At 36.0% G+C, this 22,563-nt stretch overlaps 1 protein-coding gene across 1 annotated transcript in view; it reads left to right on the top strand.

Moving 5' to 3' along the window:
* Window positions 1–13,902, top strand: part of LOC118910067 (uncharacterized) — a 97,089-nt gene extending 83,187 nt beyond the window's left edge. The window contains exon 3 of the mRNA XM_057495400.1: window positions 13,693–13,902. Coding sequence (XP_057351383.1) covers window positions 13,693–13,890 — 198 coding nt within the window. The 3' untranslated portion in view covers window positions 13,891–13,902. The remainder of the gene's footprint in view (window positions 1–13,692) is intronic.
* The last annotated feature ends 8,661 nt before the right edge of the window (window positions 13,903–22,563 follow it).

Raw genomic sequence — 22,563 nt, 5'->3', positions numbered from 1 at the left:
CTTTACCTGCATCACCCATTCTCCCAGGTGGCACAGCTTAGGGCAAAGAGAGACATTCTTGCAGTGTGACTTTGCTCACAGGGGAAAGTGAGAATGTGTGAGCTCCTGGCTTCCCCAACTGTGCAGGATGCTGAAAAGGAGACTGATTAATCTCTCACACCATCCAGAGTACAGAATCATGAGCTGCATACTGGGGAATAGGAAGATGCTCGGGAAGTGGCAGATAGTATTCTCAGAGGGCATTAACAACATGCAGGTCTTACTAACTACATCAGAGACTCCATCAAGAAGTCCACCAGGAGCCAGTGGGAACACCTCACCCCCACATGCCCACAATAGGCCCATGAGCACCTCCAGTGTTCAGAACACCTCATTCCTAAATACCCCTACCCCATGGTCAGCATTCCCAATTGTGGCAGTGAGAGAGAGCTTTGGTGGATGGCTAGTGAACATACACAAAGAGCTGGCCCAAATCTGCAGCCAAAAAGAGATCAGAGACTTGAACTTCGGTGCCATTTTTGGGAAAACAAAAAAGAGGCTGTCAGCACCCAGCTTGGAACACAGCAGGATCCATAAAAGACATACAAGCTTAAGAGTTCTGCCACAGGCAGGAGCAAGAGGTGTGGAGCAGGTCTGAGGAGAAGAAGGTGTGAGACAACCTCAGAATACCACAGGACTGGCCAAAGGCATTCCATTCTTGAAGGCTGTAAGTAAAAACTGGAAGAGGTAACTGCTACTTGAAATGTTAAGACAGCAACACAAAACTTCAAGGAATGTGAAAAATCAGGGAAACATTACACCACAAAAGGATCACAATAATCTTCCAGTAACCAACCCCAAAGACAGAGATCTTTGATTTACCTGATAAATAATTCAAATTCCTTAAGGAACTCAGTGAGCTATGAAAAAACACAGAAATAAATAAGGAAAATAATTCATTAACAAAATAAGAAGCTTAACAAAGGGATAGGAATCATAAAAAGATCAAACAGAAATTCTGGAGCTGAAGAATACAATGGATGAAATGAAAAATGCAATAGAGAGCAACAACAGCAGAATGGATCTAACAGAAGAAAAAATCTGAGACAGAAGTAAGGACCTTTGAAATTATCCAACATAGCAGAACAAAGAAAACAGAAAGGAAATGAGTGAAGAAAGCCTACTTGATCTATGGGATACTATCAAAATAATTAATTTGTGAATTATTGGAGTTCCAGAAAGAGAAAAGAGGGAGAAGTGGTTCAGAAATTATTTAAAGAAATAATGGATGAATTTTCCAAATCTGGAGAGAGATTTGGATATACAGGTTTGTTAATCTCATAGGTCAAACAAATTCAACATAAAGAGATATTTTCCAAGACACAGTATAATAAAATGGTCAAAAATCAAAAAACAAACAGGGATTTTAAGCAGCCAAAGGGAGAATCTTGAAACTCATAGGAGAACCTCATAAAATTAATAACAAATTTCTCAGTAGAAACCTTGCAGGTTAGAAAAGGTGGGATAATATACTCAAACTGATGAAAGAAAAAAAAACTATTAAATAAATAATACTCTGTCTGGCAAAGTTATCCTTCAGAAATGAAGGAGAGATGAAGACGTTTCCAGGTAAATAAAAGCTGGGGGAATTCATCACAACTGGACCTGCCTTCCAAGAATTACTGAAAGGAGTTACTCAAGTTGAAATGAATGGATTCTGGTTAGTAATATGAAAACATATGATAATACACAATGCCCTGATAAAGTTAAGTATATAGTCAAATTCAGATACTCTAACACGTAATAAAGTGGTGTGTTAACCACTTAAATCTAGTATGAAGGTTAAAAGACAAAAGCATTAAACTTAACTGTACCTATAATTATTTGCTAATAAATATGCAATTTAAAAGGAGGTAAATTGTGAAATCAAAAACATAAAAGGAGGGAGAGTAAAAGGTAGAGTTTTTCATTGATTGAAGTTGTTATCAGCATAAAATAGATTATTGTCTGTATATGTTTTATGTAAGCCTCATGGTACCCACAAAGCAAAAACCTATAGTAGATTCACAAAAGATAAAAGAAGGGAAACTAGGAATACCACTATGGAAAATCATCACTCAAAAAGGAAGGGATAAAGAGAGAAGGAAAAGAACAGGGGAACTATAAAACAGCCAGAAAAAATTAATACAATGGCATTAGTAAGTCTTTACCTGTCAATAATTACCACCAAATAAAAATGGATTAAGTTCTCCCACCAAATAGAGCATATACCCCACTGTATGCTGCTTACAAGAGACTTAGTTCAGCTTTCACGATACAAATAGTCTCCAAGTGAAGGATATTCCCTGCAAATGGAAACAAAAAGAATGGGTAGCTATACTTACATCAGACAGATTTTAAATAAAAAATGATAACGAGACAAAGAAGGTTATTATAAAGTGATATAAAGGAGTCAATTCACCAAGAAGCCCTAAGAATCATAAAATGTATCTACACCAAAAATTAGAGTGCTTAAATATATTAAGCAAATACTAACAGATCTGAAGGAAGGAATAGATCATACTATACAATACTACAATAATAGTAGGGGGCTTTACTATCCCAGTTTCAACAATAGATAGATCATTTAGACAGAAAATCAGTGAAGAAACATTGGTCTTGAACTCTTCTTTAGACAAAATGGGACTGAGACATATACAGAACATCCACCCAAGAGCACATTATTCTCAATTGCACATAGAACAGTCTCCAGAGTAAATATGTTAGGTCACAAAACAAGTCTTAGCAAATTTCAGATCAACATCATACCAAGTATCTTTTCTGACTACAAAGACATGAAACTAGAAATCAGTAACATGAAGAAAGCTGGGAAATTCATTAATATGTGAAAATTACATAATACAATCCTAAACAATCACTGGGTTAAAGAAGAAATCAAAAGACAAGCAAACATGAACATATCTCCCCGAGCAAGGGAAATAAAAGCAAAAATGAACAGGTGGGACTATATTAAGCTGAAAAGCTTATGTACAGCAAAGGACACCACCAATAGAACAAAAAGGCATCCTACAGTATGGGAGAATATATTCATAAATGACAGATCCGATAAAGGGTTGACATCCAAAATATATAAAGAGCTCACACACCTCAACAAACAAAAAGCAAATAATCCAATTAAAAAATGGGCAGAGGAGCTGAACAGACAGTTCTCCAAAGAAGAAATACAGATGGCCAACAGACACATGAAAAGATGCTCCACATCGCTAGTCATCAGAGAAATGCAAATTAAAACCACAATGAGATATCACCTCACACCAGTAAGGGTCGCCACCATCCAAAAGACAAACAACAACAAATGTTGGAGAGGTTGTAGAGAAAGGGGAACCCTCCTATACTGCTGGTGGGAATGTAAATTCGTTCAACCATTGTGGAAAGCAGTATGGAGGTTCCTCAAAAAACTCAAAATAGAAATACCATTTGACCCAGGAATTCCACTCCTAGGAATTGACCCTAGGAATGCAGCAGCCCAGTTTGAAAAAGGCAGATGCATCCCTATGTTTATCGCAGCACTCTTTACAATAGCCAAGAAATGGAAGCAACCTAAGTGTCCATCAGTAGATGAATGGATAAAGAAGATGTGGTACATATACACAAGGAATATTATTCAGCCATAAGAAGAAAACAAATCCTACCATTTGCAACAACATGGATGGAGCTAGAGGGTATTATGCTCAGTGAAATAAGCCAGGCAGAGAAAGACAAGTATCAAATAATTTCACTCATCTGTGAGGTATAAGAACAAAGAAAAAAACTGAAGGAACAAAACAGCAGCAGATTCACAGAACCTAAGAATGGACTAACAGTTACCAAAGGGAAGGGGACTGGGGAGGATGGGTGGGAAGGGAGGGATAAGTGGGGGTGAAAAAGAAAGGGGGCATTACGATTAGCATGTATAATGTGTGTGGGGGCACGGGGAGGGCTGTGCAACACAGAGAAGACAAGTAGTGATTCTACAGCATCTTGCTACGCTGATGGACAGTGACTGTGGGGGGGTTTGTGGGAGGGGCTTGGTAATGGGGGGTCTAGTAAATATAATGTTCCTCATGTAATTGTAGATTAATGATACCAAAAAAAAGGACAAGAAAAAAAAAATCTTTAAACACGTTAAACTGGAAACACAATATACTAAAACCTATAAGACACAGCCAAAGCAGGTCCAAGGGGTAAGTTCATAGTGATGAATGCCTACATTAAGAAAAAAGAAACATCTCACACAACCTAACTTTACACCTCAAGGAACTAGAAAAACAAGAACAAACTAAGCTCAAGGTAAGCATAAGGAAAGAAATAAAAAAGATCAGAGCAGAAATAAATGAAATAGAAACCAGAAAAACAATAGAAAAGATCAATACTAAGAGCTGAGTTTTTGAAAAGATAAACAAATTTGAGAAATCAATAGCTAGACTAAGAAAACTTATTAAAATAAATAAGAGATGAAAGAGAAAACAAAACCCACATCCTTTCATGAAAACTCTAAGCAAATTGGCTATAAAAGGAACATACCTCAACATAATAAAGGCCATTTATGACAAACGTGTAGCTGACATCAGACTCAATGGTGAAAGAGTGAAAGATTTCCCTCTAAGATCAGGAATAAGACAATAAGACAAGGGTTCCAAGTCCCACCATTTATATTCAACACAGTACTGGTAGTCCTAGCTAGAGCAATTAGGCAAGTAAAAGGAATAAAAAGCATCCTAACTGGAAAGAAAGAAGTAAAATTGTCTCTGTTTGCAGATGATACTATCTTCTATACAGGAAATACTAATGAATCCACCAAAAAACTGTTAGTACTAATCAATGAATTTAGTAAGGTTGCAGGACACAAAATCAACATACAATGAAATATCTGAACTAGAAATAAAGAAAATCCCACTCACAATAGCATCAAAGCAATAAAATGCTTAGGAATAAATTTAACCAAGGAAGTGAAAGATCTGTACACAGAAAAGTTCAAGAGTTTGATGAAAGAAATTGAAGAAGGCACAAACAAATGGAAAAATGCCCCATGTTCATGTACTGGAAAAATTAATTTTGTTAAAATGTTCATACCAGCCAAAGTAATCTATAGATTCAATGCAATCCTTATCAAAATTCCAATGGCATTTTTCACAGAAATAGAAAAAACACTACCCTAAATTGTATGGAACCCTTAAAGACCCTGAATAGCAAACGTAGTCTTGAGGAAGAAGAACAAAGCTGAAAGTTTGACGTTGTCTGATTTCAAACTATACTACAAATCTATGGTAATCAAAACAGTATGGTCCTTGTATAAAATACACACATAGGCCAATGGAACAGAATCAAGAGCCCAAAATTAAGCCCTTCCATATCCAGTAACTAATATTTTACAAGGGAATGCAAGAATATATTTTCAAAACATATGTCTGATAAAAGTTAATATCCAAAATATATAAAGAACTCATACAACTCAATAGCAACAAAGCCCATCCCCCAAATATCTGATTTAAAAATGTGCAAAGGACCTTAATATACATTTTTCCAAAGGAGACATACAAATGGCGAAAAATTACACGAAAATTTGCTTGATACTACTAATTATCAGGAAAGTACAAATCAAAATCACAATGGGATATCACCTCACACCTGTTAGAATGGTTATCATCAAAAAGATAAAAGGTAAGTGCTGGCAAAGATGTGGAGAAAAGGGAACTCTAGTGCATTTTTGGTAGAAATGTAACTTGGTACGGCCACTATGGAAACAGTATGAAAGTCCCATAAAAAAATTAAAAATAGAGCTACAATATGATACAGAAATCCCACTTCTGGGTAAATATTTAAATAAATGAAATCAGGATCTTGAAGAGATACCTGCACTCCCATGTTTATTGCAGCATAATTCACAATAGCCATGTACTGGTAATGCCCTCAATGTTCAATTATGAATGAATAAATAAAGAAGGTGTGGTATATGTGTATAATAGAATGTTATTCAACTATGAGAAAGAGAAAAGCTTGGGTTTTTGTGACAACATGCATGGATGGACCTAGAAGGCATTATGCTAAGTGAGATAAGTCGGACAGAGAAAGATAAATTTTGTATGATCTCACATGTGGAATCTAAAAAAGCTGAACTCACAGCAACAGTAATAGAATGGTGGTTCCTGGGAGCTGGGGATGGAGGAAATAGAGAAATGTTGGTCAAAGGGTACAGGCTTTCCATTATGAGATGAGCTGGTCAAAGGATGCAAACTTTCAGTTACAAGATGAATAAGTTCTGGGGATATAATGTACATGGTAACTATAGCTAATAAAACCAGATTATATATTTGAAAACTACTTGGAGAGTAAATCTTAAATGTTCTCACCTCAAAAAAGAAATAGAAATTATGTGAAGTAAGGGAGGTGTCAGGTAATGCTACAGTGGTAATCATTACAATATATAAGTATATCAAATCAACATCATTTGTGCCTTAAACTTACTGTTGTATGTTAATTATATCTCAATAAAGCTAAAATAAAAATAAGAGCAAGGAAGTGACAGTAAATAGAATGCTATTTGCTGCATTTATGCAGGTAAAGGATACATAACAAATATATGTAAACAGCTCTTTCAAATATGTAAGAGCCAAATAGCCGAAAAGGAAAATGGGCAGTCTATGAACAGGCAATGCACAAAAAAGGAATTAACAGTTGATTCTTGTTATTTGTGGTATAGGCATACCTCAGAGATATTGTGGGTTAAGTTCCAGACCACTACAATAAAGTTATTATCACAATAAAATAAATTTTAATATTGTGTCTCAGAAAATAGGGAGGCCCAAAGAAAGGGAGAAAGATGGAATAGCCGGTCGGTGCAACAGTGATAACACAATTTATCAAATAAGTTCACCATCTTATATGGGCATGGTTCATGGTGCCCCAAAACAGTTAACAATAGTAACATCCAAGATCACTTATCATAGATCATCGTAACAAATATAATAGTAATGAAAATGTTTGAAATATTGCAAGAATTACAAAAATATGAGATAGAGACACAAATGGAAAAATCACACCAACAGACTTGCTCAATGAAAGCCACAGACCTTCAATTTGTAAAAATGCAACATCTATGAAGTGCAATAAAGCAAAGTACAATAAAACAAGGTATGCCTGTATTTATGTTCTACAAAGTTACTACAAACACTGAATTAGCAAATATTGAACCATTGCTCCTAGGAGAGTTACAGGGTCAGGTTCCTTCAAGCCTCTGGTCACAATGTTTCATCAAGTGATCAATCCATCACCATGTATGTGTGCTTCTGTTTAAAGACTACTTATTTGATCTAGATTTCTTCAAATAATTTACACACTATTTCTTTATAATGAAACATTATCCAAAGGGGTTAACATTTTCCTGACCCTGGGCAATGTGACTGTAAATTTATTTGGCTTTCAGCCTCATAATGATATTGTGCACTATGCTTTTATTTCATCAGGCATTATATCATGGATCTACAAATTTAGCTATTTTCCCATCTTTTCCATAACTTCACCATCCATAAAAGACATTACTTTGCACTTTCCAGAGCAGCCTTGTACACAGATCAATGAATTTCCTCTATTTTATTCTGGATGTAATGTATTCTCAATTCATTAACTTTGAACTCACAGCAACAGCACAAGTCATGCCTGAACAAAGGTTATCTCAGATACTTATGTTCTCTGTAAAGCACTTATGTTCCCTGTCTTCTTGCACTTAGGAACACAAGACACCATTTGAGCACTGTGCTTGGGGCCACTTTAAACAGCAAAATCACCACTAAAAAGCACAAAAATACAAAAAAAGGTGATGGTAAATAGACTGCAAAAAGGATACCGTTTACAGTTATGAGAGCTGAAACAAGAAGGCAGAGCATCTCCTTGTTCAGCTTCATATGGGAATATTTGTATCATGTGACTCAAAATTTTCATCACTCTGCACATGACTGCAAAAGTGCCTCAGGTATTGATTTTGGGGTTACAAATAACTTTTGGTGAGTAGGCAATTTCACAAATAGAGAATCCAGGAAGAATGAAGAACAACCGTATCTTTAAAAAAAATAAGAAGGGAATGATAAAAATTCAAAATGGTGCTTGGAGATAAGGAAGCATTTGGATGTCCTAGGAGTTGAGGACATAGATAGTTGCAGCTTATTTATACTTGTTTTATCTTTTCAGTGGAGCGGAAGAATCACATACGTTCATTATATTCTCATACTCCATCATATCATATCACATTGTATCATTCTGTTGTAGTTTTCTGTGTTATATTATTATATCATGATACTTTAGTTAGTTATATGCCAAAATGAGATATGACTCCATTTGACAAATTTGGCTGCCTAAAAATTTTAAACTTCTGTATGTGAAAGGCTGGGGGAAATATTAACATTGCATAACATAGGAAAAGGGCAATATTCCTAGAATACAAAGAAGATTCAATACACAGTAGGAAAAAGATTTTTAAAAGTAGAAAAAAATGAAAAATATGTGAATGATTCATTCACAAAAGATGAGAGAAAGCTATTTAATAAACTTAAGTTTTCTACCCAACGAAGAGGAATCTTGGTCAATTTTGTTTTCTCCATGTCACTCAATAAATATTTCTTGCCTGAAAGAACAAGTGAGTGAAAAGATACTTATGTTACTGGCAGTCAGGACCATGCAAATTAAATAATAGCGAAATGCAATTATCCTCAACCATACCATTCATTTTCGTTGAAAAGGTCGATGAAACGCAGTAGAACAGGATGTGGATAATGGGTGCTTTCACATACTCGTCATGGGCATCTGAACTTACTGATGCTGTCACCAGAAAGCAGTAGAGAAAGGAAAGTTTATTCACTAAATGACACTGAAAATATTGTCATGTTGGGATATAGTAAAATGTTATTCATATCAATATAAATTCCAGATGGAGCCTAATATAACATAATAACAAAATAAAATAAACAGATGTCTTTCAAATCTATGGGGTGAATACTTGCCAAATCTTAAAGTGAGACAAAACTCACTAAAAAAATTAAATCTACACATCAACTAATTAAAAATACAAAGTAAAGTCAAATAAACAGAAAACTCTATGTATCAAATTAAATATAAAAGTAACCAATATAATTCATAATAACATTCAGTCACTATTAGAATATGAATCAATAGAAAGGAAAAATAGCTGGTTAACAAACCAATGGGGAAAAGCACATCATTACTGATCAAAAAACACAAATGAAAGTGACACTTTTATCTTTCAAAATACTTAGGATTACTGTTAGTAATAATAGTGAAAGCTGGTGACAGAACTTGGGTATTATAGTGTAAACTTTTATAGCCCTTTGGAAAGTAATTTGATACCTTGAAATAATTTGATAGCTTAAAATATCCATTTCTATTGGGGAATTCATGGAGCATCCAGAAAGAACCTGAATTTCAGATGGAACAATAGAGTTAGCTGACAGCCTCTAGCTGCAGAGCCTTCATGATCGGCTGCAACTTTTGATCCAAGGCTATGCTATTTGGCAGCAGACTGAGCCTGGTGGGGGTAGGAGGTGTGGCCATTTCTGTCCATCATAGGACACTCCTATGAACAATCACAATTCCTCTTTTGGGCTGGGTGAGACTTTCTCAGAGCTGCACCAGGCTGAAGATCTTTCCAAGTAAGTCTACCTTCCCTCTATTCACAGGTATCTGACCTATACTATGGTCTGAGTCTCTCCCTGCCTGTCCTGTACCCTGCATTGTGTACCTCAGGCATGTCCCTCAATAAATCTCCTGCACTTCTCACTCCCTCTTGGCATCTTTTCCCACAGATCTAAACCAATACAACCACCATTGCCTGTACTTCAGGGAATTTATACTAAGGAAGCATTCCCAAATATGGAATAAAGCTCTCTATACACATATCCTCAGCACAGCATTACAATATTTTTTAAAATGAGGAAAAAACAACACTTTCAACAACTGGAAAGTGGTTAAGGAAAAATTCAGTATATTTTGTAGCTGTTCAATTTATATATATGGACTAGCTTAATAATATGGAGAATGTCTGTTATGCGAAATGGATAGGAAATAAAATTATAAGAGTATTACCACAATTATATAAACAACTAAACCAAGAGAGAACTATTACAAAGTTACATTGAAAAAAGACTCAACATAAGTTATGATGACATTCTAGCAGATCTTAATAGTTAATAATAAAAAGTTATTTTAGGTATTTATTGATAAACTGTATTTTAAATATAGTCAGAAATACTGTCTTTTAAAGAACTAACAAGTAGTGAATCCATTACTTGAATTCAGGGGCGATTAGAATGCTGTTGTCTTTGTGAATAAAATATCTTATAGATGTCAAGAATCGATCCTTGAGACTAACTGATGGTCACTGAAAAGGACATAGGAAATTCTTTTGAAAATGAAAGGCAAGTTTATATCACATGGGATATGAGGCATACACTGACCGAGAGCAGCAGGTGAACTTAACTGCAGTGCTCCCAGTTGTGATACACACTTCCTGTCCTATGAGCATCCATATTGGTACAGCTTTTTGATTATGTGTATCCATTGCCTTTTGAAACATTCTACCCATCTCCTTTCCAATTGCTCTTTCTCCTCATTGCACTATGCTCATTTGTGTTTCCATCTTAGAACTTTATTTTTGCCTTCTAGTGTATTTGAACTCTTCTAACGTACCATCACTATTTCGTCAACCATATCTGACAGCATTCTACAAAATTACCTATCTTGAATTTGGAATTTTATATCTTTTATTAACTAAACAAATGTGCAAAAGATTAAGTTATTTGATTAAAGGAAAAATCCCAGAATTCATATAATTATTATGAAAGTATTTATGTGTCATATTCTATTCAAATGCTTTTTAAGTTACATTTCTTAGATGTTGTCTACAATTCACATATAATCCCTTGACTACAATTCAAATCCCTTGAGTATAATTAAGTCCCTTGACTCCCATTTAAAACTCAGCTCTTAGAGCAAAAGTTTCACATACATAAATATACATCAGAATCAACTGGAAGACTTGTTAAAACACAGATTTCTGGGGTGTCACCTCCAAAGTTAATGATTCATAGGTCTGAGATGGGGGCTGAGAATGTGCTTTCAACAGGGTCCCAGATGTTGCTGATGTTGCTAGTCTGGGATCCACACTTGAAAACTAGTGATGCAGAATCTGTACTGTACCCATATTACTCTACTGAAACGGCAGTTGCTAAGGTCAAGCAGGAACTCTCAAGTAGCCAATCTAATAAACACCTCCTATTGACAGCCGACTTTCTCTACTAAAATCCAACTTTCTCAGCTTGAATGTGTGACTTCTTGAAATAGTTTTCAATAGTCTTCACATACTACCCTTCTCTACTACTTTTTCTTCTTCCCCATTGGCCATTTTTTCTCTTTCAAGGAGAAACCTCTATTTATAATGGAAATGTTTGGGGTTTCTCAAGGTTTGATTCTATGCCTTCTTTTCTTTTTTACATCCTATTCCTAGGTAGTCTCACCAATGGTTATGGTAATGATCACAAATTAGTATCTTTATCCTTTCCTCTGAGTTCAAAAATCATTTTGTTAAACTTCCTACTTATCATTTCCATTTGGAGATTTCACAAACATCACAAACTTCATTTGTCTGTTACAGAATGCTTTTCTCTCCTAACTCTGTTTCCCAGAGAATTCCCTATGTCAATCAATGGGATCCAAAGTGATGAAATTCTCAAGCCAGAAATTTAATCATCTTTAAGTCCTCCGTTTTCTTCTCTCCCTTTTCCACTACCTCCTATTCCCCACATCCAAACAATCAACAAGTACAGTTGCTTCAATCTCCAAAATACATTTCAAATCCTCTTTCTTCTCTTCATCATCGCTGCCATGACCTTATTGCAAGCTACCAGCATCTGCTGACTTCATTACTGCAGTGATCTAACAACTGCTTATACGCCCCCTCCAGTAAATATTCTTCTCACTATAATTGGATAATGTCAGCCCCCTGCTAGAAGTTACCAATGGCTTGTAATTATAATTAGAATAAATGCCAGCTGCTTTCTATGCCCTATGAGGCCTTTGATATGCTGCCCTCAGCCTACTTCTTCAGTCTCATTTGATACAATTCTCCCTCATATTTACTCCATTCCAGCTGTGCTGGTGGTCTTTCAGTTTCTGTGCAAAGCACAAGAAGCAGTTTCCCATGGTGGAGTCTTTGCAAAATTTTGTTCCTTTTGCCTGAGATGTTTTTCACCAACTTCATATGATTTTATTTCAAATATCCCCTATTCAGAGAGGCCTTTCCTGACCATTCTGCCTAAAAGAGGACTACCTCTGTTATTCACCATATGAACTCCATTGTTACTGACTTCAAAACATATTTGTACTTGTTATGCACTTCTACTTGCTTGTTTACTGTTTCTCTATTAGGATATAAATGCTATGACAGAAGAGACTTTGTGTATTTCATTTGTTACCATATCTCTAGAGTATAGTTCAGTACCTGGAAATTAATAGGTATTCAACAATTATTTTATTGATTATTAATACTTTTTAAGTAAGTATCTAAACAGTCATAAATTATTTTAGTCTATAAAATTACTACCTGGTCATCTCAATGTATCTTTATTTGTTGATTACTAGATGTGGTTTTCCCATGATCACTGGACACCTAGATGTTCACTGGTTATTGTAATGAAGAATGACATTTTAGGAATACATACCTGAGGTACACACACACACACACACACACAGTAATTGACCCTGACTTTGGATATTGAAAGTATGGTCATTTTTCCCATCATTTTACTTTTCTGTAGATTGTGATTATTGATATATAATAATAGCCAACCTGTAAATAATTTATATGTGTCAGATACTGTGCAGAATATTTAATGTGCATTATCTTGTGTAATTGTCTCCTAAACTCATGAGGTTGGTAATATTTTTGCTATTTGATACATCAAAAAAACTGAGGCACAAAGAGGTTAATTAATATTCCAATGGTCATAACAATCATTATGTGGTAGAGATGGGGCCAATCTGCCTTCAAAATTCATGCTCCCAAATTCTACGTTATTCTTCCTTTCTAAAGAACACACATGTTTAGAAAAGCTATAACAATGAGAACAATTAATAATCTGCTATAATGGTTACATTTTACATATTGCTGGAATCTCATTTACATTTCTAGGTATTTATCAGAGAATCTAGCCTTGATTGGAGTTTTCTAACAGAGATGAAATCTTTGATATCTTATAAACAATGCAGAAAATGGCTCTTTATTTGTGTGCAAGGACACTGTCTCTATAGCAGAGGACAGGAAACTGAAACTCTAAATGGGTCTGAGAGGAACAGTCTAAAGTAAGCCCTTTAGTAGGAGGTTTCTTTTATGTGTTCCACTTTATCTTTAACATTCATGTGTAGTTTTTTATTCTACAAAAAACTACATGTTTTGAAATGTATTTTAAATTACCTGTAAGTTGCTTTAAAGCACCTCCCCCTGAAATATTTAAATAACCACCTGATTTAAAGAAGTGAAATCAGCTGTAATCTATGGCCCTGCAGTCTATATCATACATGGCTCAAGTCTGAAAAACAAAAATGGTTGAAAAGTTTCCTAAATATTCCATTCCTTTATGCTTCCTAAATATAATGATTATCTGCTTTCAGAATAACCTTCTCAGAAAAGGGGCAGAGGCAACAAAAGCAAATCCTTGGGCTCAGCACGAAGGCAGCTGGCAACAGCAATACGGGAGGATGTCTGCCTGCCCAGGCCAGGCTGAGTCTGGCACTCCTGGACTACATCCCTGGCCTGCTCCCCAAAGAGCCACAACTCTCTTCGATGGCCTGTGCTTATATGATGGGTAAATAAAAGAAATGGCTTTTAAAATACTGCATCTGCCTATTTCAAGGTGAGACTATCCACATTCCCACAGTTTTACTTCTTTTCTATAATGACCTACCTTATTCAATTTTCATAGATTTTTTTTAAATAAGGAAAATGTTTGCTTTTTGGAGAAAAAAAATGTTTTTAATCAAACAATGAAGAGTCTATGGTATACTAAGATGTGGTCTTCTGCTTTGTTTTTAACCTTTTTGTTGAAGGTGTTACTTTTCCTGTTAGGAAGCAAGATTACATTTTCAACTGTGGTAATACCTCTCCAGATCATTTATCTCGTTTATCCCAGAACATTATCTCTCCCCTTTTTCTCTATAATCTTGGAACTCTTATCTGATGTTTATCTTGAGTCATCTGTTCTCTATGTGTATTTTTTACATTGAATATCTCCCCTCTGATACTTGTTGGAAGTAGATAGATCAAAATAATGAGATAAAACAAATACTTTGAAGCTATTTAAAAAAGCAGAATGCATACCACATAGTTTTGTGAATCCCTGGCAAACCCTGGGACCACAGACGGATTACATTCATCTAGGGCCTGATCATTTTCTTTTGGAAATGCTCACTTCAGTTTCAAGCTAATTTTGCTCTGATACGTTTCTATGTAAATGAAAAGGAAGTGATTCTACTCCAAGTTCACTGCATTTGGAATCATATACTACCAGCCTCAGAATTGAGAAGGATTTTTATTTTGGGCATATGTATGAGTTGGCTTTATGAGTTATTCTCAAAGAGCTTACAATCTGGAAATTATTTGCCTGTATACCTCATTTTAAAGCAAATTTAATATAAAAAGACAGAAAATTTCCATTAAATTTCAAGTTATGCTGCATCAGTTTTCCAGGTTTCCTATAGCTGAAAGGGTGGCCATTTGAGTACTTAAACTGAATGAGTGTTTGGCAGTTAGTTCTATTTTTTTCTCTCTGAATGGTATAAGAAAGGAGAACCAAGATACTAAAACTTGAAAAATTTCTTGGCACCTGACCATAAAAAAGTTTATCAACATGTCAATATGCAGAACAATCCTTTACAACAAAACCTTTGCATGAAGAGATTAGTTTAATTTCAACAATATAAGACATCTCTTATTTATAAAGGTTGCTTTACCATTAACAAGGCAATTCAATGGGGCCATTCTTTTATGTTGCTATTACTTTTACAGAGCTCTTCATTTTAGCAGCTTCTATTTTAGGAAGATCAATTGAATTGTATAGATATTAGTCCAATAAGACTACAAATGAATACATATGGGAACTATACTCAATAGTCTCTCTGCTAAGTAATTTGATTTATCTAAAACTATGAAGTCATTAAAGATCTTTTTATGATAAGAATCAAAGTTTTCTGGAGGAAGATTAAAGATGGTAGCATGAGAGGTGAGACAGAAAACTCCTTCCAAAACCACATATAATATGAAAATATAGCAAATATATAAAATCCTGAAAGAACAATAGGAAAGAAGGCTTTGGCACACTGTCTACACATGAGGAAACCAGCAGACCTAAAGGAAAAGGGAAAAATACCAAAGCCATGATCTGGAGGGACCCAAGCCCTTCCCCTACTCCAGTTCACTGGGGGGAGGAAAAGAAACATAGTGGGGAGGGGGAGGAAGCCTAGGACTGCTGAACACCCAGCCCTGGAAATCTGCTGTGGGAGCACCAACCTACATTACATGGTGCTCTGGAGATTACTGGGGTTGGAAAGCTAAGACATGTGGAATACTTGGAGAGACTAAGATTTCAGCCACTTGTGGAAAACAGGGATCCATATCCGGCCACACCTGGACAAAAGAAAGGCAGGCACTCTGACAGACATCCTCACAGCAAGAGGGCTGCTAAAGGGGCAAGGATTGCACAGAGGTTGCTGCTCTGGAGAAAGGACAGGTGGACAGAATTCCTGGGTGCACTCTGCCCAGTAGATTGGGAACTTTCAGGAGCTTCATGCGCTCCATTCCCCTGGCTCACTATGCAGCTCCGAGGTCCCCCACCATGATATGCACCCTGCTGTGCCTTCCCCCCAGCTGGCACCAGCTTGCAAACCAGGTGCCCCTGCCATAGTGCCAGGCCAGCCAGAGGGCGGCCCCACCTATGGTAGCTAAAAGTGCAAAGCATAGAGGCTACTCCATGCATGCTCAGCCCATTGGCCCTGGCAGTGGAGACAGGCATAGCAGCCAAGAGGTAGGAAAGACCTCTTTCTTCCGACAGGCACCAGTACCACTTGCCTGCAACCCCTACCACCACTCCACAGGCTGAGAAGCTCCAGAAAGTAGAGCTTCTGGGCACTAGAGGCTGCCACATACAAATATGAAACGTGAAAGGAACGTGGTTCAAACCAAAACCCCACAAACACGAGAAAAAGGACAAAGTGAAATTGAACTCATCAATCTCCACAAAAGACATTTCAAAATAAAAATCATAAACATGTTCATGGAGCTACAGAAAAATATACAAGAACTCAGGGAGGAATTCAGGAATGAGATACAAATATTGAAGAACATGGTATCAGAAATGAAACATACAACAGAGGGATTTAAAAGGAGATTTGATATAGTAGAAATTAGAGAACAGGAATATAAAGAAGCTGAAGCACAGAGAGAAAAAAGGATTTCTAGGAATGAAAGAATAATGAGAGAACTGTGTGAACGATGCAAATGAACAATATTTGCATTATAGGGGTACCAGAAGAAGAAGAAGAGAGAAAAAGGGATAGAAAATATCTTTGAGGAGGTAATTGCTGAAAACTTCCCCAATCTGGGGTAGAAGATAGTCTCTCAGGCCATGGAGGTACACAGATCTCTCAAAACAAGGAACCCAAGGAAGACAATACAAAGACATATAATAATTAAAATGGCAAAGATCAAGGATAAATACAGACTATTAAAAGCAGCCAGAGAGAGAAAAAGCCACGTATAAAGGAAAACTCATTAGGCTATCATCAGACTTCTTAACAGAAACTGTACAGGCCAGAAGGGAGTGGCATGATATATTTAATGCAATGAAGTAGAAGGGCCTCGAACCAAGAATACTCTACCTGGCAAAGTTATGATATAAATTTGAAGGAGTGATTACACAATTTCCAGATAAGCAAAAGCTGAGAGAATTTACCTCCCACAAACCACCTCTACAGTGCATTTTGGAGGGCCTGCTATAGATGGAAGTGTTCCTAAGGCTAAATAGCTATCACAAGAGGAAATAAGACCACAGTAAAGAAAGTAGACCAATTAATTACTAAACAGATTCAAAATAAAATCAACCACCCCCAAGTCAGTTAAGGGATAGATGAAGAGTAAAGAATATGGTACCTATATATAAATATTGGAGAAGGAACAAAAAGGAGGTAAAAAAAAAAAAGAACCCTTAGATTGTGTTTGAAATAGCATATTGAGTGAGTTAAATAAAACTGTTAGATAGTAAGGAAGTTACCCTTGAACCTTTGGTAACCACAAATCTAAAGCCTGCAATGGCAGTAAGTACATACCTATTGATAATCACCCTAAATGTAAATGGTCTGAAGGCACCAATCAAAAGATACAGAGCCACTGAATGACTAAAAAAACAAGACCCATCTATACGCTGCCTACAAGAGACACACTTCAGACCCAAAACATACACAGAATAAAAGTGAAGGGATGGAAAAAAAAAGTGAAAGGATGGAAAAGGGAGAAATAGGGAGAAAAAATCAGGAGTTGCAGTACTTGTATCAGACAAAATAGACTTCAAAACAAAGAAAGTAACAAGAGACAAAGAAGGACATTACATAATGATAAAGGGGTCATCCAGTAAGAGGATATAGCCATTATAAATATCTATACACACAACACAGGATCACCTACATATGTGAAACATATACTAACAGAATTAAAGGGGGAAATAGAATGCAATGCATCCATTTTAGGAGACATCAACACACCACTCACTCCAAAGGACAGGTTAACCAGACAGATAAGTAAGCAGACAGAGGCATTAAACTACATATTAGAACAGATGGACCTAACAGACATCTACAGAGCACTCCATCCAAAAGAAACAGGATATACATTCTTCTCAAGTGCACATGGAACATTTTCAAGAATAGATCACATATTAGGCCACAAAGAGAACCTCAATAAATTCAAAAAGACTGAAATTGTACCAACCAGCTTCTCAGATTACAAAGATATGAAACTAGAAATAAATTACACAAAGAAAACAAAAAATCCCACAAACACATGAAGGCTTAACAACATGTTCCTAAATAATCAGTGGATTAATGACCAAATATAAATAGAGATCAAGTGATATATGGAGACAAATGACATCAATAACTCAACACTGCAAAATCTGTGGGATGCAGTGAAGGCTGTGCTAAGAGGGAAGTATATTGCCATGCAGGCTTACCTCAGGAAAGCAGAGCAATCCCATAGGAACAATCTAAACTCACAATTAATGAAACTAGAAAAGAAGAACAAAGGAGTCCCAAAGGCAGTAGGAGGAGGGACATAATAAAGATTAGAGCAGACATAAATAAAATCAAGAAGAATAAAACAATAGAAAGGATCAATGAAAGCCGCAACTGGTTCTTTGAAAAATAAAAATAATAGATAAACCCTTAACCAGCCTTATCAAGGAAAAAAGAGAGTCTACACAAATAAACAGAATCAGAAATGAGAAAGGAAAAATCACTATGGACTCAACAGAAATACAAACAATTATTAGAAAATATTATGAAAAATTATATGCTAACAAACTGGATAACCTAGAAGAAATGGACAACTTTCTAGAAAAATACAACCTTCCAAGGCTGACCCAGGAAGAAACAGAAAATGTGAACAGACCAATTACCAGCAACAAAATTGAACTGGTAATAAAAAAACTACCTAAGGAGAACATCAATGGACCAGATGCCTTCACTGCTGAATTTTATCAAACTTTTAGTGAAGACCTAATACCCATCCTCCTTAAAGTTTTCCAAAAAGTAGAAGAGGAGGGAATACTTCCAAACTCATTCTATGAGGCCAGCATCACTCTAATACCAAAACCAGGCAAAGACACCACAAAAAAAAGAGAAAATTACAGACCAATATCCCTGATGAAGACAGATGCAAAAAACTCAACAAAATATTAGTAAATTGAATTCAAAAATACATAAAAAAGATCATCCATCATGATCAAATAGGATTTATTTCAGGGATGCAGGGATGGTACAATATTCGAAAATCCATCAACATCATACACCACATAACAAAAAGAAGGACAAAAACCACATGATAATCTCCATAGATGCTGAAAAAGCATTCAACAAAATTCGACATCCATTCATGATAAAAACTCAAGTAAATGAGTATACAAGGCAAGTACCTCAACATAATAAAGCCTATATATGACAAACCCAGAGCCAACATCATACTTAACAGTGAAAAGCTGAAAGCTTTTCCTTTAAGATCAGGAACAAGACAAGGATGCCCACTATGCCCACTTTTATTCAACATAGTACTAGAGGTCCTAGCCATGGTGATCAGACAACACAAAGAAATAAAAGCCATCCAGATTGGTAAGGAAGAAGTCAAACTGTCCCTGTTTGCAGATGACATGATATTGTACATAAAAAACCTTAAAGTATCCACCCCAAAATTATTAGGACTAATAACTTTATTCAGCAAAGTTGCAGATACAAAATCAATACACAGAAATCTGTTGCATTCCTATATACAAAAGATGAACTAGTGGAAAGAGAAATCATGAAAACAATTCTACACAATTGCATCAAAAAGAATAAAATACCTAGGAATAAACCTAACCAAGGAGGTGAAAGACTTATACCCTGAAAACTACAAGACACTCTTGAGAGAAATTAAAGAAGACATGAATAAATGGAAATACATCTCGTGCTCATGGATAGGAAGAAACAATATTGTCAAATTGTCCATTCTGCCTAAAGCAATCTACATATTTAATGCAATCCCTTTCAAAATACCAACGGCATTCTTCAACAAACTAGAGCAAGTAGTTCTAAAATTCATATAGAACCACAAAAACACCTGAATAGCCAAAACAATCCTGAGAAGGAAGAATAAAGCTGGGGGGATTATGCTCCCTGACTTCAAGCTCTAATATAAAGCCAGAGTTATCAAGACAATTTGGTACTGGCACAAAAACAGACCCAAAGATCAATGGAATAGAATAGAGAGCCAAGATATAAACCCACATTTATATGGCCAATTAATATATGATAAATGAATCATGGATATAAAATGAGGAAATGACAGCCTCTTCAACAACTGGCATTGGCAAAACTGGACAGCAACATCTAAGAGAATAAAACTGGCTTACTGTCTAACTCCATACACAAAAGTAAACTTGAAATGGATCAAAGACCTGTATGTAAGTCATGAAACCATAAAACTCTTAGAAGAAAACATAGGCAAAAATCTCTTGAATATAAACATGAGCAACTTTTTCCATAACACATCTCCCCAGGCAAGAGAAACAAAAGCAAAAATGAACAAATGGGAGTTCATCAAGCTAAAAAGCTTCTGTACAGAAAAGGACACCATCAGTAGAAGAAAAAGGCATCCTACAGTATGGGAGAATATATTTGTAAATGACATATCTGACAAGGGGTTAACATCCAAAATATATAAAGAACTCACATGCCTCAACACCCAAAAAGCAAATAACCCTATTCTAAAATGGGCAGAGGACATGAACAGACAATTGTCTAAAGAAGAAATTCAGATGGCCAACAGGCACATGAAAAGATGCTCCACATCGCTAATCATCAGAGAAATGCAAATTAAAAACACAATGAGATATCACCTCACACCATAGGATGGTCAACATTAAAAAGACAAGGACCAGCAAATGCTGGTGAGGATGCGGAGAAAGGGGAGCCCTCCTACACTGCTAGTGGGAATGTAAACTAGTTCAACCATTGTGGAAAGCAATATGGAGGTTCCTCAAAAAACTAAAAATAGAAATACCATTTGACCCAGGAATTCCACTCCTAGGAATTTACCCAAAGTAAAAAAGATCACTGATTCAAAAAGACATATGCACCCCTATGTTTACAGCAGCACTATTTAGAAAAGCCAAGACATGGAAGCAACTTAAGTATCCATCAGTAGATGAATGGATAAAGAAGAGGTGGTACGTATACACAATGGAATACTATTCAGCCACAAGAAAGAAACAAATCCTACCATTTGCAACCACATGGATGGAGCAGGAGGATATTATGCTCAGTGAAATAAGCCACGTGGAGAAAGACAAGTGCCAAATGATTTCCCTCATTTGTGGAGTGTAACAGCGAAGCAAAACTGAAGGAACAAAACAGCAGCAGACTCACAGACTCCAAGAATGGACTAGCGGTTACCAAAGGGGAGGGGTGTGGGAGGATGGGTGGGGAAGACAGTGTAGCACAGAGAAGACAAGTAGTGACTCTGTGGCATCTTACTACACTGATGGACAGTGACTTCAATAGGGTATGGGGGGGGACTTGAAAATATGGGTGAATGTAGTAACCACAATATTTTTCATGTGAAACCTTCTTAAGTGTGTATATCAATGATACCTTAATAAGAAAAAAAGAATCGAAGTTTTTTGTTATTTCCTTTGGCTAAAGCACAATAAAACATTGAATTAAAGGACTAATTCCCTATGGTTTTCCATTTACCATAATTTTGTCAGTAATTATAATCCAGTAGCAGATCACTCTAGGCTTCCATTATATCCCCATTACTCTACCGAAATCTCACCCCACACCAGCCATGTTGCTTAAATGTTAAAAAAAGATGTCTGTGTGCTTACTTGTGTGACTTTTTCATTGATGACTTGGAGGTATAACTTTTTCCTCTTTTGAGTTATTTTGAGGAATAAATCACTGGGTGTATGAATGAATAGCACTATAAGGATAGTAGTAGTATCAGACATTGTATTTGTTTAAATTTACTTATTTTCTGTTTAAGGTAACATATCGTATAAAGAAAATGAAGAATAACTTTAACTTTCCACTTAAAATTTTTCCCATTTTATTTTTATGTAAAAAAGTGTCAAAAAGTGCTTGGTTAGTATGTCTTTATACTTCTGTACACCAGTCAATGTTCTAGGTGCAAGGGAGACAGTTGTTAAACACATAAGAATCTTTGTATTTGTGAAGCTTACATTGCAGTAGAGGATATAGAAGAAGGATATAAATAAAATATATGGTATACTAGATAATGATAAATGATCAGAGGGAAATATAAGGAAAAAGGGGTATGAATGAGTAGGCAGAGTTTAGTTAGCTTGGCCTCAAATATCCTCACTGAAAAGATGAGTGTGAGTAAAGACTTGAAAGAAGAGCTTTTCAGGCAGAAGAAACAGTAAGTAGAAACACTGAGGCAGGATTATTCCATGTTCCAGGAATTACCAGAAAGGCAGTGTGCCTATCACAAGGTGAATGAGGGATAGAGTAGGAGTTCAGGTCAGGGAGAAAATGGAAGGGAAGTCAGGGGGCCTTGAGGGACAGTGTATGAATTTGTATTATATTCTGAGATCAGAAGCTATTATAAGGCATTAGGCAGGATAATTACATGATCTGATTTATAGACCCATTCAGGTGCTATATTGATAACAGACTGAAGGAGGCTATGAAAGAAGCTTATGAAACCAATTAGGAGACTAT

This window comes from Manis pentadactyla, chromosome X (assembly GCF_030020395.1).
Source record: "Manis pentadactyla isolate mManPen7 chromosome X, mManPen7.hap1, whole genome shotgun sequence".
Taxonomy (NCBI): Eukaryota; Metazoa; Chordata; class Mammalia; order Pholidota; family Manidae; genus Manis; species Manis pentadactyla.
Note: the sequence above shows the minus strand (reverse complement) of the source record. Positions and strands in the feature narration are given on the sequence as shown.